The 16,121-nt window shown below is 53.2% G+C and overlaps 2 protein-coding genes across 3 annotated transcripts in view; one reads left to right on the forward strand and one right to left on the reverse strand.

Annotated features, from left to right (window-relative positions):
- Positions 1-1,922, reverse strand: part of NT5C2 (5'-nucleotidase, cytosolic II) — a 61,066-nt gene extending 59,144 nt beyond the window's left edge. Inside the window, exon 1 of one of the 2 annotated variants that reach the window (XM_014883767.2) lies at positions 1,839-1,922. The gene's annotated coding sequence lies outside the window, so the exon portion shown is untranslated. The remainder of the gene's footprint in view (positions 1-1,838) is intronic. The other variant, XM_088169286.1, reaches the window with a different exon arrangement.
- A 5,877-nt stretch (positions 1,923-7,799) lies between these two features.
- Positions 7,800-14,234, forward strand: INA (internexin neuronal intermediate filament protein alpha). Its single transcript, XM_014883749.2, has 3 exons — positions 7,800-8,747; positions 12,175-12,299; positions 12,834-14,234. Exons 1-3 carry the CDS (start codon positions 7,815-7,817, stop codon positions 13,105-13,107), a joined length of 1,332 nt encoding a protein of 443 aa, XP_014739235.2. The 5' UTR covers positions 7,800-7,814; the 3' UTR covers positions 13,108-14,234.
- Positions 14,235-16,121: the final 1,887 nt, after the last annotated feature.

Raw genomic sequence — 16,121 nt, forward strand, 5'->3', positions numbered from 1 at the left:
GGGGGGATATTATTATCATCATCGTTGTGACGATTAAAAATTGTCTACAAACTAGAAATTTGCCTGGGAAAGTTTCAGCCTGCGTCTGATTTTCACTAGCGTATATCCTAGAATCATCCCATAACACTACTGCTACCAGTGCAAATATACTAACAGGCTGCTAATTTCAAACCTCAGCTGAAAACATCTCTCTCATTCTTACAGCTTTTCTCCCCATTTCTCTCTGCAATTGTACTTAATTCAATGGAGCGTTCTAAACACAGTTCGGTGGTGCATTAGCCATACAATTTGTTTGAATGACGCTGTACAGAGTAAAGGTTGTATTGTGCTATATAATGAAACCACGTCTATGCTTGAACAAATCCCAACTGCTGTTAATCAAACCAGCAAGTTCCTGAACGATCTTTTGGACACTGGATTAATGGCAATAGATTATTTTAAATAGCAGTTCTACTCTAAAATATGTTTAGGTTGACACAGGCTGACAGGGACAGTAACAGACTTCCTGAGCTAAGCTGATTGATTTGCATGTAAAATACTGAGGTGCTTGCTCAGTGCTGGAACTACCAAATCAGCACTTGAATCGAAGATAAAAAAGCAGTTTTTCGTTTCGTTTCTGGTTTTCAGTGAAATCACACAGCACCTGAAAGGACTTAAAAATCTTCATATATTCAGTTAAATCACTAGTGACAAATGAGTATTTGGATCAACACATTTCAGTTGGTGACAATGTTACTCTGAACTGATAGGGAGACGTTTCTAAGTGACTACTTAGGGAGCATTTTGCAATCTTTGACCAATAAATCTTACAGATCTAAAAAAAAAAATATTTTAGAACATGAGTGATTATGGCTTGGGAGGAATGCTCTCAAGACCACATCAAAGAGGAGCCTTAGCATTCAGCTTGGCAGCCTTTAGAAACATTAGCAAGGGAATAAACTTCAGGGTTTCATAATCTCAGTGGTTCCAGGAATTTTCAAAACTGTCTGTGCTACAAGAAGCAGTACTGTCATATTAAGTCATATGGTCTATCAGAGAACCAGTGTAGGTTTGTTTCCACCACACATTTTGCAACGTTATTTTTGGCATGCAAGGAGGGATTTAAAAAAAAGAGCAAGCAAAATGCGAGGAAAGCAATCTTGCACTGGTTTGTTTTATTTATTTATTTATTTACGTGGTGCCTCGGTCCTGGCTTTGGGTTATCAGCTCCAGCCTGACGCAGCCGGACTGCCAAGAGCAAGTCAAACGGAACGGAGCGGGAGCGGTGACAGCGAAGCCTCGCCCCGACCCAAGGCTGCCCGGGACCGCGCTGCTCCCTCCGCGCCCAGGGACGCGGCAGCGCCGCTCGCCGCCTCCCCGGCCGGGCGGCGGCCGCCCCGGGGGGACCTGCGGGCGGGAAGGCGCCGCCGGGACCCTCCGGTCCACGTGGGGCGGAAGGAAAGCGGAAACGGAGGCACAGGGTGCCGGCCCCGGCCCTGCTCGCACACACCGTATCGGGGGCTCGGGCGGCGGAGCGGGCACGGAATCGCCGCCCTGCCGCGGGCGGGGGCAGCTCGGGGGGCTGAGGCACGGCGAGGGGCTGCCCTGCCCGGGGCGGGACGGGGCGGCGGCTGCTGCAAGGGCAGGGCAGAGCGGCGGCGGGCGCTGCCCCGGGGGTCTCTCCGCGCCGCCGCGGCCGCGGGCTCGGCACCCCCTCACCGGGGCGCGCGCCCGAGGGAGGGGGAGCTGCCCTCCCCCGCCACCCGCCCCGGCGGTCCCCAGCGCGCCCCCGCCCCGCGCGCGCCCCCGCCCCCCGCGCGTTCCCCGCACCCGCCGCGCGCGTCCGCGGCCGCTCTCACCTCCCGCCGCGCTCGGGTGGAACTGCCCCGCACCAACTGCCGCAGCGCCCGCGCCGCCCGCACTGCGCAGGCGCCGCCCGCGCCCCGCCCCGCCCCGCCCCGCCCCGGCCGCCGGCAGGGAGCGCCGACAGTGTGCGAGCCCCGTGCCCGCCGCACAGCCCGCGGCCCAGGGACCGTCGGCAAAGTGCGAGAGCGGCAGCCGCTGCAGGGGCGGCGGCGGCGGCGGCCGCGAGGATGAGGGGGAGTCTGGAGCGTCCCCGTGTGAGGATACACTGCGGGAGCTCGGCCTGTTCGGTCTGGAGAAGAGAGATTGAGAGCGGATCTCATTAATGCATGTAAATGTCTCAAAAGTGAGTGCCAAGAAAATACTGCCCGGCTCTTTTCAGTGGTGCCCAGCGACAGGATGAGGAGCAATGGCCGTGAGCTAAACCACAAGAAATTCCACCTCAATATGAGTCACAGAACCACAAAATGGATCTGGTTGGAAGGGACCACAGTGGATTGTCTGCTCCAACCTCTCACTCTAGCAGGGTTATCCGAGACATGGACCAGGATTGTGTCCAGAGGGTTCTTGAACACCCTTTGTGAGGGAGACTCCACATCCTCTCTGTACCTGTACCAATGCGTGTTCACCCACACAGCACAGAAGTTCTTCCTCATGTTCAGATGGAACTTCCTGTGTATCAACTTCTACTCATTGCCTCTTGTCCTATTGTCCAACACCACTGAGCAGAGGCTGGGTCCATCATCCTGACACCATCCCTTCAGATATTTGTACACATTAATGAGGTCCCATCTCAGTTGCCTTTTCTCGAGGCTCAACAGGCCTCAGGCTTTCCTCATAAGAGGTGCTCCAGATCTGTGACCTTCTCTGATGAGGACAATCTTTATGCTGAGGGTGGCAGAGCATTGAACAGGCTGCCCAAGGAGGTTATGGAGTCTTCCTCATTGAAGATATTCAAAACCCATTCAGATATGTCCCTGTGTCACATAGTCTGGGTGACCCTGCCTTGTCAGGGGGGTTGGACTGGAAGATCTCCAGAGATCTGTTCCAACCCTAACAATTCTGTGATTCAATGTGGCAACTCACAGAACAACCACATAGCCCCTCCTCAGCAGCTTCCTCCAGGGCCTGGCATGGCTCCAGACAAAATCTCTCGGCCTGCACCTCCCTGGCCTGCCTGAGCTCCCACAGTTCTGTCAGCCAGCCTCAGTGTTGCTGTGAGCCACATAATGCTCATTTTCAAAGTCTCTTACAAGGCTACTTTGTGTTAGTTTGCCATTGAATTACAATACCTTGAGCAAGGAGCTTATGGAAGTACAGGCTTCAGTATCAAATAAAAACTTAGTCACTCTATTTTGACATCGGTTCCCCATGCTGCACAATGTTTATTTATTTTTAAACTGAGAGAGCCAGGGGTTCAGTTAAAATGATGTGATTAATAATTGATACTTTGGGGAGTGTGTCTGCAGCGTGGGCTGGGACAAGGTTGGGGTTGGTGTGTGCCCCATCTGCTGTCAGGAGGGTGATGAGGAGGTCCCCAAGCATCTCGGGTGGCAGAGGGTGATGACTGGGGGCTTGGGGGACAGTGACAACAGCAATGGGCAGGTGTGTCCCATCCCAGTCTATCGTGAGCACAGACTATATCCCTCATACCTCCAGGCATGGCCATTAGGTTGGACAGGCTGAGGGGATCATTGTGCAGAGCAGAAACTGCCCTGTGACCCATGCTGGGTCAGCACAGCCACAAAAACTGCAGAGCAAAACAATCATCCCCAGAAAAACAAGCCTCCCTTTTTCTGTCTGTTTGTCCTGACCCCGGAAGGCTAGAAAAGGCCTCACATTGGGATTCTGGCACCTCAGGTTGATCCCTGCCAGTGACAAGGGTGATGGCAGCCATCCATCTACCCCACCTCATCCAGGCCCATGCTGCTGTGCCAAGCCACTGAAACACTCATTCAATCTCTTTCCCGTGCCTCAGTGGTAGTCAGAGGCTGGGAATGCCTGTCTCACTCTGGCAGCAGGTCTTCTGTCCCCACTTCCATGATGTTTCTTTTATCTCCCCATGGACTCGCTCAGCATTTTGTATTGCCCTCTACCCTGCTCCAGGTGATAAGGCTCTGCCACCACCCTCTGGCACAGGGACAGGCAGCTGGGCAGAGTTTTGCTGACTTGGATGCACTTGGCCCATTGTACCTCCCCAGGCTCTGGCAGCCTTGCTCCATCCCCTTCCAAGGGGAAATACCCAATGGCAGCAGGACTACTAGTTCTGGCTGTAGCAAAGCCCATTTTCGGTGCCAAGCCTCTGGCGAGGAGGCACTGCCTGCCAGGGAAGCTCAGCCTGTACTTCTCAATACCCTGGGACATTTCACAGCACCTGCACTGGGCCCCCAAGCAAGAGTTTTCCCTTGGAGATGCAGCCACCTGTATTTGTCATTTCCATGCATCCTCATGGCAAGCCCCTCCTGAAAAGTCTGTCTGTGCATCTTTCCAACACATAACCCCAGAGAGTTACTGAAGCCAAGAAGGATGACTAAAAATGTGAAATGGCATTTCTGTGAATGAAAATTAAATAGACGAAAACCTTTCATACTAGGAAAGAGGTGAAGTGGGATAAGGCAGAGGCCTGAAAAATTCTGCACTGGGAGGTGGGTGGGGAGAAACCATATCCCAGCTCTTCTACTGTGTCCCACAAGGCAGGGACATGGAATGAAATTAGCTTGCAGCCACTCTGAAAAATGAAAAAAGATGTTTTTTCATAGAGTGCATTATCAGACTGTGGATTACAGAGCACAATGGCATGCAGGACGTGAACTTGCACTGATTAGATAAGGGCCAGCAAACAGGGATATGACTTCTGTCTGGGAAGCCCTAGAGCTGCAGACAGACAGAACCAGAAAAGTTATACCAAAGAAGCATTAATCTCCCACTGTGAACTCCTGAGTTAGAGGGATCCAGTACAACCATCTTCCTATTTTTATTAGTGTGTTTGTGTGTGTGCAATTAAGCAAATGCATCGATCCTCCTTACATGAGTGTTTACCACTTTCATGTTTTCTCCCTGACTTTGCTGCCCTGAGACAAAGAGCTCTCCCTCCTGCCACAGACCCACCTATGCCACAGGAGATCTGGCAGCAGCCTCCTGGAAGACACAGGGATCTGCCTTTTTCTCTCTGTTGGCAATCATTTCCGTCTCATGAAGCTGCTGTGGTGAGGCTGGGTGGTGAATCAGCTCCCCAGAGCACTAGTTTCATGGGCTGTGCTGGCCAGGAGGTGTGTGTCCCATTGCTGTGTGTGCACAGCTCAGAATATGGCTTTTTCCTGTGACTCACAAGCCCAGGCAGATTGCAGCTCAGGAGATAAGTGGTTTAATGAGCCTCGTCAGCAGGCAGATGCTGTGCAGAGAGTATCACAGAGCTTTAAGGAGTCCTTCTGCTGTCTCACATACAAGACTTGATGTTTGAAGTAACTAGAAGGTATGGAATGGTCCTGGGAAATTTAATCCCTAATACAACCCGTCGTTGTTTCATTGGTGCAAAATTTTTAATTATGGGACTGTTTCTCTGGTTTTCTACTTGTTTTCTAGCCTTATAAAATTCCTCCTGGTGCCATGTGCCTCTGTGTCCCAACAGTTACTCAAGTGTCAAGGTTTCCTGATGCTGAACACATCACAGGCACTGCTCTGCTTTTGGTTTGTGCCCACTTGTCCAGCTTGTCATCTCTCAGGTCTGACATGCCAGTGTACAGCTTTTCTCCAGCTATTGAGTCACAGCCTTGTTCTGCAGGACAGCAGTGATCACTGTAATGTACTGACTCTGACCCCTTGTACTCATTCAGCCACGTGGTTCCAGCACAGGTCTGGTACCAGTCTCAACTGTTTCATGCAGCCTCCTTCTGGGTGTGTAGAATGATGTCAGAGCACCTTGACCCATTGGGAAACAAAGAGATTATCCCAGAGTCTTTCCCCGTGGAAGTCAGCAGTTCTACTACCTTGTAGTCCATGTGCTGGAGGAGACTGTGACACTCCCAACTCAGCTGTTAGGGTACATATGTATGGCAGTGCTAAAACAGCATAGGTGAGGGTGGCAGTGTAAGCTGCACTCCACTTTTCTGTGACAAAGAGAACCACAGAAGCCTCTATCATCAGTAATAAGCATCAGAGCAAAGTCATCAAAGCAATGCCATGCACATAACTAAGTAGAGCTGGAAACTTCTCAGTTCTGTGATCAGTAGTAAACCCCTGACTTAGGACACTGTAGTGCAAAGTAGGAGATATTGAGGAAATGTTAAAGCGCACTCGTGTGTGAGGAGTATGTGAAATACCTAGGGGAAAAAAACAGACCAAGGAGAGGATTTCTACCCTGACAGTGTGAGCTAGGCAGCCCAGGCCACAACAAGCCTTAGCAGCCCCACCTGTGCCAAGGCCCTCTGCCTGGGATGTTCTGCCATCAAAACGTGAGCTGCTTGGATTATGCAAGTGTACAGCTCACGCTGCAGCTGCACATTGAGCTACCTGCACTGAAGGTATTGCTCAACCACAGCAACAGCTGTTTTGGAAGTCACAGCTTTCTCCAATGCCAGCCCTGGCTTGTTTGTCCTCCCTGCTCATTTGCTGGAGCTCCCTCATGCTGTCCTCTTGTCACCTGTGAGGACAAACAGGGATGAGTGGAGTAGAGGAACGGGGTATCAGTGTAGATCTCTGTGGCACAGAGATGCACAACAGGGGACAGGATCCAAATATTTGCTCATTTCACTATGTTTCTCTCACTTAGATAACAATTAAGTTGTCTTTCCATCTCATAGCTGTATTTTGTGCTGCTGCTCCCAGAAACCAGTCACTTCTCCCTGATCTCTTGGAAGTCCTACACTGGGGTGCAGGCACTGCACTTGGCCTGGAGGTGGGGTGTGCATGTACCCCCCTTCTTGTCAGTGATGCAGTCCTGGGTACTACCAGCAAACTGTAGCCAGTGGGAGGGCCCAGCCCGCTTGCCTGGGCGGTAGAGAAATGGAAGTGTTTCACCTCCTGGAAAACAACCTCAAGGCAAAATCCTCCCTATGTATCACCTGTGATACATCTGGATTGACCATTATCAGACTTTGTCCTGGTCACACCCTCCTCCAGGTGTATTCCAGGGAACTCCAGGGAACTCTGCACCCTAACAGCCCCCGTCAACATCCCACAGCCATAGGCATCCTGATCCTTATCAGAGAAGAGGGTCTGGAACCAACCCCCCCCAGGGCACCTTCAGCCCATATACAGATGTGCAGCACAGGTTCCCTTGAGCACTGGAGGGGACAGCTGGGTATACCCCAGCAAGAGTGATCTGTGTATGTGTGTGCGCACTTGTGTGTCTGTCTTGTGTCTCTCTGGGTGAGAGACAAGTAAAGCCTGCTTGACTCTCTCTCTCCACCTGCCTATTTCTGTCCGCTTCCTTCTGTCTCTCTTCCTTTCTGCGTCTCCTTGCCAGTGTATCTGTTTGTCTCTCTGAACAAAGGCTGCTTGTCCCTTTGTCTTTCTGGCTCCGAGCATGTGGGTGTGTTGTGTCTTACTGTGAATGCGCCTGACCCTTTTCACATGCCTGTACATCCATCTGTCTCTTTGTGTGTGTGTACGACCTTGTCTATATGCCTGTGCATGTTTACATGCTCCTTCTGCTTCCGTATGTCCTGTTTCCCCACATACATCCCCCCATCCATCCCTCTGTCCGTCCGTCCATCCATCCATCCGTCCTTCTATCCGTCCACCCCGCCTCGTGCCCCGCCCGCTGCCACAGCCCTTTTCAGCACCGCGGCGCACGGACAGCTCCTGCCGCCTCCTGCCGCGGCGGCACCGCACCGCACCGCACCGCACCGCACCGCACCGCACCGAGCCCCCTCCCTGCGGGAGCGCTCCGCCCCGCGCCCCCTTCGCTCCACGCCGCGCTCCGCCCCGCCGTACATAAGCGCTGACACCACCGCCGGTCCCACTCCGCCGCCATGAGCTATAGCACGGAGCCGGCGGCGCTGGCCGCCTCCTACCGCCACCTCTTCTCGGAGACCCCGCGGCGCCCCGAGATGCCGGCGGGCCGGTGGGCGCGCCCGGGTGCGGAGCCGGAGGCGGTGAGGGAGCGCGGAGTGGAGCCGCGGCGGGCGCGGGGCAGCGAAAAGGAGCAGCTGCAGGGCCTCAACGAGCGCTTCGCCGGGTACATTGAGCGGGTGCGGGCGTTGGAGGAGCGGAACCAGGCGCTGGCGGCAGAGCTGGCGGCGCTGCGGCAGCGCTCGGACGAGCCGCGCCGGCTGGGGCAGCTGCTGGGCGGGGAGCTGCGCGCCCTGCGCGCCCGGCTGGAGGAGGCGCACGGGGAGCGGGCGCAGGCGGCGCTGGAGCGGGCGCGCCTGGCCGAGGAGACGCAGCGGCTGCGGGCGCGCTGCGAGGAGGAGGCGCGGAGCCGCGCCGAGGCGGAGCGGGCGCTGCGCTCCCGGCAGCAGGCGGCCGAAGTGGCCTCCCGCGCCAGCGCCGATCTGGAGAGGCGGGCGGCGGCTCTGCAGGAGGAGCTGGCTGCGCTGCGAAGCGCCCACGCCGAGCATCTCGCCGAGCTGGGTGCCGCGCTCCCGGCCGCTGCCCCGCCGCCGGCCCAGCGGCCCGACCTGGCCGCGGCGCTGCGGGAGCTGCGCTCTCAATACGAGGCGCTGGCGGCCCGCAACCTGCAGGCGGCCGAGGACTGGTACCGCGCCCGCTGCGCCCGCCTGCACGAGCGGGCGGCCCGCAGCCAGGAGGCCGTGCGCGCCAGCCGCAGGGAGGCCGGCGAGTGCCGCCGCCAGCTCCAGGCTCGCCTGGTGGAGATGGAGAGCCTGCGCGGCGCTCACCAGTCCCTGGAGAGGCAGCTGCAGGAGCTGGAGGAGCGGCACAACGCCGAGGCCGCCGGCCTGCAGGTGAGCCGGGTGCGCCGGGAATCATCACCGTCCTCACTGTCCCCTCCCCTGGCACCGGGCAGCACCGGGCAGCGGGCAGCACCGAGCATTCTCCTTCCGGTCCACCGCACCAGTCGGCACCTGCATCCCACCAGCCGCCCCCTGTAATGTGTAGTACCGGGAATCTCATCCCACGCAGCCACCGGGCACGGTGCCGCACCGGTACCCGTGACCCCGCACTCTCTCTCCCCTGGTCCTGTGCAGCGCTGAGCATCTCCGCGGCCTGCGAAGTGCCGCAGCGCAGCTGTGTCCCCTGCAGCAGCCCCTCCCGCAGTTCTGTGCAGCGCTGGACACCCCGGCCTCATGCAGTGCCGCCCCCACCCCGCATCGCTCAGCACCATCGCCTGCGCTGTCCCGATCAATGCCGCGCTACACAAAACACCCCCAGCACGGAACGGCACCCACCCTTCCTGCCTTGCGCAGCTCCCACCCATGCAGGCAGTGCCCCTGCAGCGCTGCGCAGCACCAGGCATGCCTGCAGCCTTCCCACTCCCCAGCATTGTGCCTCTCTGCCCTGTACACAGATCCTGCCCTACCACGGCATTGCCTGTTGCCTTCACCCTTTATCCAGAGGCAAAACCCCACAGGGCAGATTTCGGGGAAGCAGGCATGGACACCCCCTCCAACACTCCCTTCCTGCAGGGGAAATCCCTGCACACGGTAGTTTGGGGCAACGATCTGTCCCTGCCCTGTCACTTAAGGATCAGGTCCAAAATTGCCTGCACATTGTTGTGGGTAATTCCTCGAAGCTGTCTGCCCAGGCTTGGCCCTTTGCCCTGTGGCCTGGCTCTTGGCACCTGCACTGCAGAAATTGGTGCTCTGCAAAGGTTAAGTCTGGACTTGCAGGCAGATCCCAGCATCTTTTATGTTTATGGAAAGACTCATGTAAGGCAGACAGTGAGTGCTCCATATCTCTTATTCCATTATTGTAGTATTGCCACGTTTTCTTGCTACAGGGAAATGTTCATGATTTATAATAAAATGAATCATGAGATTGTTCCATTATATGGCAGTTAAATGATCTGTGATTTCTAAATCAAGCCGTTTCCTTTTAAATACTAAAATAACTGCCTTTAATCATACCTGGAGAGCCTAAGTTATGCCTTGTCATTCCCAAGGCCAGATTTTGCCAGGCACTCGAGAATTTGTGTCTTAGTTCCAAGCTGCTTGCAAGCTTCCTGAATAGCTGAGGTGGTCTTCAACAATTTTTGTGGAAACAGGCAATATAAAATATTTTCTATAGTGAAAAAATTATTACGCAGTAATCTTCTTAAATACTCTTGATGCCATGTGAAAGAGGGGTCCTGGGAGCAACCTGTCAGTTGGGAAAAAAATCAAGCAACTGGATTAAACAGCACCATAATCGAAATTGCTTTAGTGACAGCATGGCAGTGCTTTCCTGTATGACCCTCAAGACCTGTTTTATGTGTAGCAATACTTAAAAGTGTTTTGAGCAATGTGCATATGTAGCAGCTAAGTAATTTCCCTGGCTGCAAACAGTGAAAAAGGTTGGAAGTGTGTCTTAAAAAATGATATTCCTATTGTCTGAGCTTTTTAAATGATCCTGCTAAAGCAGGTACATGTCTATAATTGTGGGCTGCTCAGTCAAATCTGAACCATGCAAGAGTTTTTTGTTAGGGGACAAGTTTGCAGTGATGTGAGGAGGGGGTTTTTATCCTACCAGCTGGTAGAGCTGGAGTGTGGAAGAGAGGTGCAGACCAGGAACAAGGACAATCAGTTTTGAAAGAGCTTTTTGTTCATGTGGACTACAGGCAGAGGGAAGAAGGCTGGAGGCATAAAGTCACAGCAGCAAGAGTGGAGCTGTCCCAGGGTGGGGATCACCTCAAGTCATGCCTTCCAGCCCTGGCTCAGTGCAGCAGCAATCTGTCTGCATCAGAACAGAGGCTTTAACCTGTACAGCAGCAGCAGCCGTGCATGTTCTGGGGCTTTTCAGCTGATGCCCCAATGATCTCCTCAGAGACAGAGTTTCCTGCAGATGTTTTGCTGTGGAAAATGGTCGAGGAGCACAGGCCAAAGCAGGGACCACAAGGATGGCTCCTAAATGTCCTGCAAGGCTGGTTGTGCCCAGCTAATCCAACTGTGACATGCTCCATGCTGCATTCAGGATGAGCTCCTACTCCAAGGGGCTCTGCTCCAGTGGGTCCCGCTGCATCAGGGTCAGCACAGCTCCCTGCTCTTTGGGCAGCTCCACATGCCATGACTGCCTCTGCACTGTCCATGAGGAAGGTTAGGCAGGAGAGGAAGCTGCAGACATGATAGGAATGGGAAGGGTACAAGATGAGGATGATGTGACAGGACAAAGAGCGTTTGCTGGAACAAAGGATCTGGAAGCAATTGCAAAGGCCTGACTCCGGGAGGAGGTGCAGGAGAGTGGAGGTTGGCAGTGGCCATTGCAGGGATCTGTAGGAAGGGCTGCATCGTGGCTTAAGTGCTAACTGCTGACTCATTCCTGTTCCAAATCACGCTCCTCTGGTGGCACAGTGGGGCAGCTGGCAGCGGGAAACCTGACTGGGGAAAGGTTTCACTGCTTTCAAGCTGCTGCTTAGATACCTAGATGCATGTGGGGAAAATACAGACTGCTTGTTTTCTGAGAAAAAAAAATAGAAGAAAAGATTCCTTTGTTAGCAGGAATTCTGGCCTTCCAGTCCTCCACATTCACAGTAGAACTGATTATAAGGGACAAAAGGCAGGGAAAAGCTGACAGGAAAGATGCTAGAAGGACACCATTGTCCAGCTGAGCACTCTGACTCTTGCAGGGCAAGCTCCTGTCTCTGTAACCTCCCCAGATCCCTGCATTTAGAATTCCCCACTCCAGGGCTCTGAGGCATTTTCCCAAGGTGACAGACTTCCCCACCTTGGGGACACCTTGCAGCAGCACCTCTCTTTCCAGCTCCTGGAAGCATGTCCCAACCCTTCTTAAGCCCTGCAGATCCAGACTGCAGCCTTTCTTCTCTGCTGCTGCAGTGTGAGGTGCTTTCACTTGTCTTGTTGAGCCACTGCCTCTACTTTGATGATGTTTAAGCCCAAAACTTCCCTCTGTAGCAGCCTGCCTTGTCCCTCACAGGACTGGGGGTCCTACCACCATGCACTATTTGCCCATCTCACACACCCTGCTGCAGATGAGAAACTACATAAATCCATCAATGGCTAAAAACCTCCCCCACTGCACCTGCTCACAAGCCATGCCTAGTGCTTTGCCTGTTTCTTCATCCCTGCTAGCATGAGGTTTCATGGTCCCAAGCTCTGGTGGGATGTGCCATCAATTGCCCATTGCAACTTCCCTGTCTCTACAATGGGCAAAGCAGAGTGGGAATGTGGAAGAAGTCCCTGTTACAAAATACAGAGCTGAGCACCCTTGCCTTTGCAGGACACCATTGGACAGCTGGAGGATGACCTGCGAAACACCAAAAATGAGATGGCTCGGCACTTGAGGGAGTACCAAGACCTGCTCAACGTCAAGATGGCCCTTGATATTGAGATAGCTGCCTACAGGTAAGGCTGCTCTATTCCTGCTCTACCTGGACATTTCCCAAACCCAATCCCCTGACCCCACTAAGCTGACGTATTTTCAAGGGCCCAGAAAATACCTGAGTATTTTCAAGGAGCACCACAAGCATGTTGTTCATCTCTGCTGCCTGGATGTGCCATACTCCTGCCTGGGGAGCAGCCACGGCTCCATGTCCAGCTGTGAACCAGATCCCTCAGCCATCCCAGAAGCAATATTTTTTAATGGGGTTGGAAATTTGTCTCTCTTGCAAAGTTAAAAGTAAATGCAATAGGCTGTGCTTCAGGTATTTATTTTCCTGGTGTTTCTGGGGAGGAAAGAAGGGAGAAAGTTGCTCTCATGTACCCCATATTGCAAGTCTTCCAGAAATGTTTGACCAAAATATGATTTTGAATCAGTTTCATGGTGCAGTGTGCCCTGTGGGGATGGCTTGGACTTGCCTGCAGGGCACAACTTGCTCTCAAGTTTTGCAGATGTTTCACATCCCCATACTAACCTCTTCCCTTGTGATGTGCTTTCAGGAAGCTGCTGGAGGGAGAGGAGACCCTCTTCAACATGGGAAGCAGCGGCCTTCCATCACTCAGTTCTCTTCCTAGCCCCACTTACTCCTTCCAGCCAAGGAGCTTTAGTTCCTCTACTCTATCCTTCAAAGAGGAGGAGCAAGGAGAGGTTATTAAAGTGACCTCTAAAGTATCATCCAGCAGGGCTGAGGTGATTGAGGGGACCATAACCTCTGTCAAGAAAAGAGGGAGGTTAAACCTGCATGGAGGAATCCTTGCAAATGCAAAGATGTAACCATCAGGACCCTGTTCACAAACATTTGAGGGGGAACAGTCTCCACTCGGCCTTGAAATTGCTCCTCTGGGCACAAAGCTGCACTGGGCTCGCAGGAAGCTTCCCTTGAGAACACATAACCCCTCTGGGGACACCCAGGGATGGCTTCCTTGCGGGTCCTGCCACACAGAGGCCGAGCTTGGCACATTGCTCCCTTTTAAATGGGGTAGGGGCACACAGGACAGGTAGCTAGAGATGCATGTTGGTCATTGTGGTGGTGGCACTCGGAGCACACTCCCTCTCTCCTGCGGCGGACAAGGGGCAGCCAGCTGGGAATGCTGCTGAGCCAGCTCCCTGGGGAGGGGGGGAAACAACTCAACATGTTTACTGTAACTAGTTTCAAGGCTACATACCTTCATCAACTATCCAAATCCATGTACAGCTAAAATCTTCCCCACTCCTCAAACTGTAGCCATCCACTTTTAATCCTAGAAGCACAGAATTAGTCATACTGGACTGTAACCACACTTGACATCTGATCTCAGCCACGTATGTTTGGAACTATAAGGAATGTTAATTTTTCTTTGTACTGACAAATCTTGTTTTCTGACAGCACTAGTCAAGTCAGGCACATGGGGTTTATAAGCAGCAGGCACAGGGCAGGGAACTGCTACATTGGCGGTGAAGGCACCTCCATGCTGTGGGGTGCAGCACCTCACGTGGTATCACTGTCCCCAAATAGGAGGGACAGTTTGTTTGGCTGCACAGTCTTCACATGAAAACCCTGTGCCCAGATTAGCATTGTGTCCCAGCCAGCACTGGGAAGCAGCAGGACTCCTGAACACCAGCCTGCAAAGCATCCTTGTCTCCGCTCTAACTGTTCCAACGTGTGCCAAATTTGATCTAGGATTTAATAACCATAGGTTTCCTTCAATGCCTTAAATTGCCAGCGATCGCTTTTGCAAGAGCCGGAGACTCCGCGTGTTGTGTGTCAGTGCCCTGGCAGGGTTATCATCACCAGACCTTGCTGCCCTTGCAGTGCTGCCAGAGTAGTTCCTGGAACCAGCAAATTGTTTGCTCGCACTCTTTCCTCTTCTATTGTAAGGCACAAGTTAATAATTAAAAAAGAAATAGTTGTGTGGATCAAACCAAGCTGTTCTGTCGTCTTTGCTGCTGCGTCATCTTGGGAACACACCTTGGTGTCTGGCCCTCAGCTGGTTCAGTGTCCAGCAGTCCCTCTGGAGCCCTGCAAAGAGTTGGGGTTGGGGTACAGCTGCCAAACCTTCCTGCTGGGCTTGCAAGGTAAGGCTGGACCCACCCATGGCAGTGGGGCACGTCTGGGGCTCACCCCAGGTGCCTGTCGTGGTGGCCCCGCTGTGTAGAAGAGTTCATGGCCAGCTGGCTGAGGGATCAATGTCTGCTATGGCCGAGTGCGCCCTCATTTGCTCAGAAAATGAACTCTGAGGCTGTGATTTGCATCACACCCCTGACAGTTCAGTCCCAAGGTACCTGTCACTTCCTCTCCACGTTGCCTGCATGCTCAGGGGTTAGAAAAAGCGTCGTGCTTTGCACAACTGACGATAAAGTGATTTACACAAGAGCAGATGAAGAGCAGGGGGTGCACCCACCTTCCAAGTAAACTCAGCAGTCACAGATGCTGTGACCAGCTGTGGCTTATGTTTGGAAGATGCACACATTCTGCTTGAGATGTGCCTGTTGAGGGAAAAAGCACAGACAGCTTCCTGCTGGGTGGCCCTGCCAGAGCACACTGTCCTGTTGCCTTTCCATTCCTGTTTTGTTAGACCACGTCGTGGCAATCTGCCCCAGAGCCTCAGGAACACAGTGTGACAGTCACAGGCTTTGCCACCAGAGCTGCAGGCCAGGAGCAGCACACCTTGATCCTGATAACCTCAGGGATCATGCCCTGTCACTGTGGGGTGACAACCTCTGGAAGGGCAGTCCTGCAGGTGGGTGAAGCAAGGGGCATTTTCCAGAGGCAGGGAAGGGCATGGCTGGAGCAGTGCAGCTCACCAGCAGACCCCAGCAAAACAGCACAGAGCAACTTGGGGTGCCCAGGCAGAGCCTGGGGGAGCCAGCACCTGCAGAGTTAAGTCCAAGGCACTGGCACATAAAACAAGATCAAGAAATGCCCAAATATCTCCTGGCTCAGCTGTCAGTTAGGAAAGGCAAACACACAGCATTTCTCGTAGTCCATAGGGAAATAAAAAAGCAGATGTAACTGTGCAGCTAATGAAATATATTCTGAATCTCAAACACTCTCCAGTGCTGCTGCTTTCTGCCCCTTGAGCATAAGCAGCCTGACCCGTCCTTTGTTCCCAGCACAATCTTCAGTCAGAATTCCTGCTTGCTCAGCTAGCTGGATGCTAATAATGAAGCTGGGAATTTTACTTTGGTGATATCCGTGTAAAGGGACTGCCAGTGGTGTATCAGGACGGAGGAGTTATGGGAAGGACAAGAAACTATTTTAGAAAATGGTTGCAGTGCAAGGGCCAGCCTGGAGATTTCCTGCATTTCTGGAACTCTGCAGCAGTTTGGTGCTGTCTCATAGTGTTAAACTCCAGAGGTGATAGAGGGGCAACAAGGCAGGGAGACCCATGTCTACACTCTCATTTTCTTTATGAGAAGAAAAATGACAGCAAAGACGGACAGGCCTGGCTGAACATGTTGCCAATACTGACCTCTGACTTTCTCCATCCAGGCTTCCTTTTCCACTGCTGTCTTCTTCAGAGTGGCTCCTTTAACCTGCCTGCTTATATGCACCAGAAGGCTTCTACAGTGAAGCCATAAGCTGGAACAGGACAATAAATCCTCCTCTGTGGTCCCATCTTTCTAACTGAGTAAAACACCCAGGCTGCTAGAGGGAAAGAGTGAGTCACGCTGCAGATGTTGAAAGATTTATACCTCTATAAAACCTCGACCTCTTGGATAAAAGGCAGCTGTGGACACAGACTGCACTATCAGCTCAGGAAGCAGCAGAGCACAGCTATTTCTCCATGATACTGCATTTCCTTCAT

The sequence above is a fragment of the Sturnus vulgaris genome, chromosome 8 (genome assembly GCF_052056855.1).
Source record: "Sturnus vulgaris isolate bStuVul1 chromosome 8, bStuVul1.hap1, whole genome shotgun sequence".
Classification (NCBI taxonomy): Eukaryota; Metazoa; Chordata; class Aves; order Passeriformes; family Sturnidae; genus Sturnus; species Sturnus vulgaris.

Excerpts from the sequence above, each read along its gene's own strand:
- INA (XM_014883749.2), top strand. The coding sequence starts at position 7,815 with ATGAGCTATAGCACGGAGCCGGCGGCGCTGGCCGCCTCCTACCGCCAC. Across the intron at positions 8,748-12,174 it reads CCGAGGCCGCCGGCCTGCAG|GACACCATTGGACAGCTGGA; the intron begins GTGAGCCGGGTG and ends TTGCCTTTGCAG. Across the intron at positions 12,300-12,833 it reads ATTGAGATAGCTGCCTACAG|GAAGCTGCTGGAGGGAGAGG; the intron begins GTAAGGCTGCTC and ends ATGTGCTTTCAG.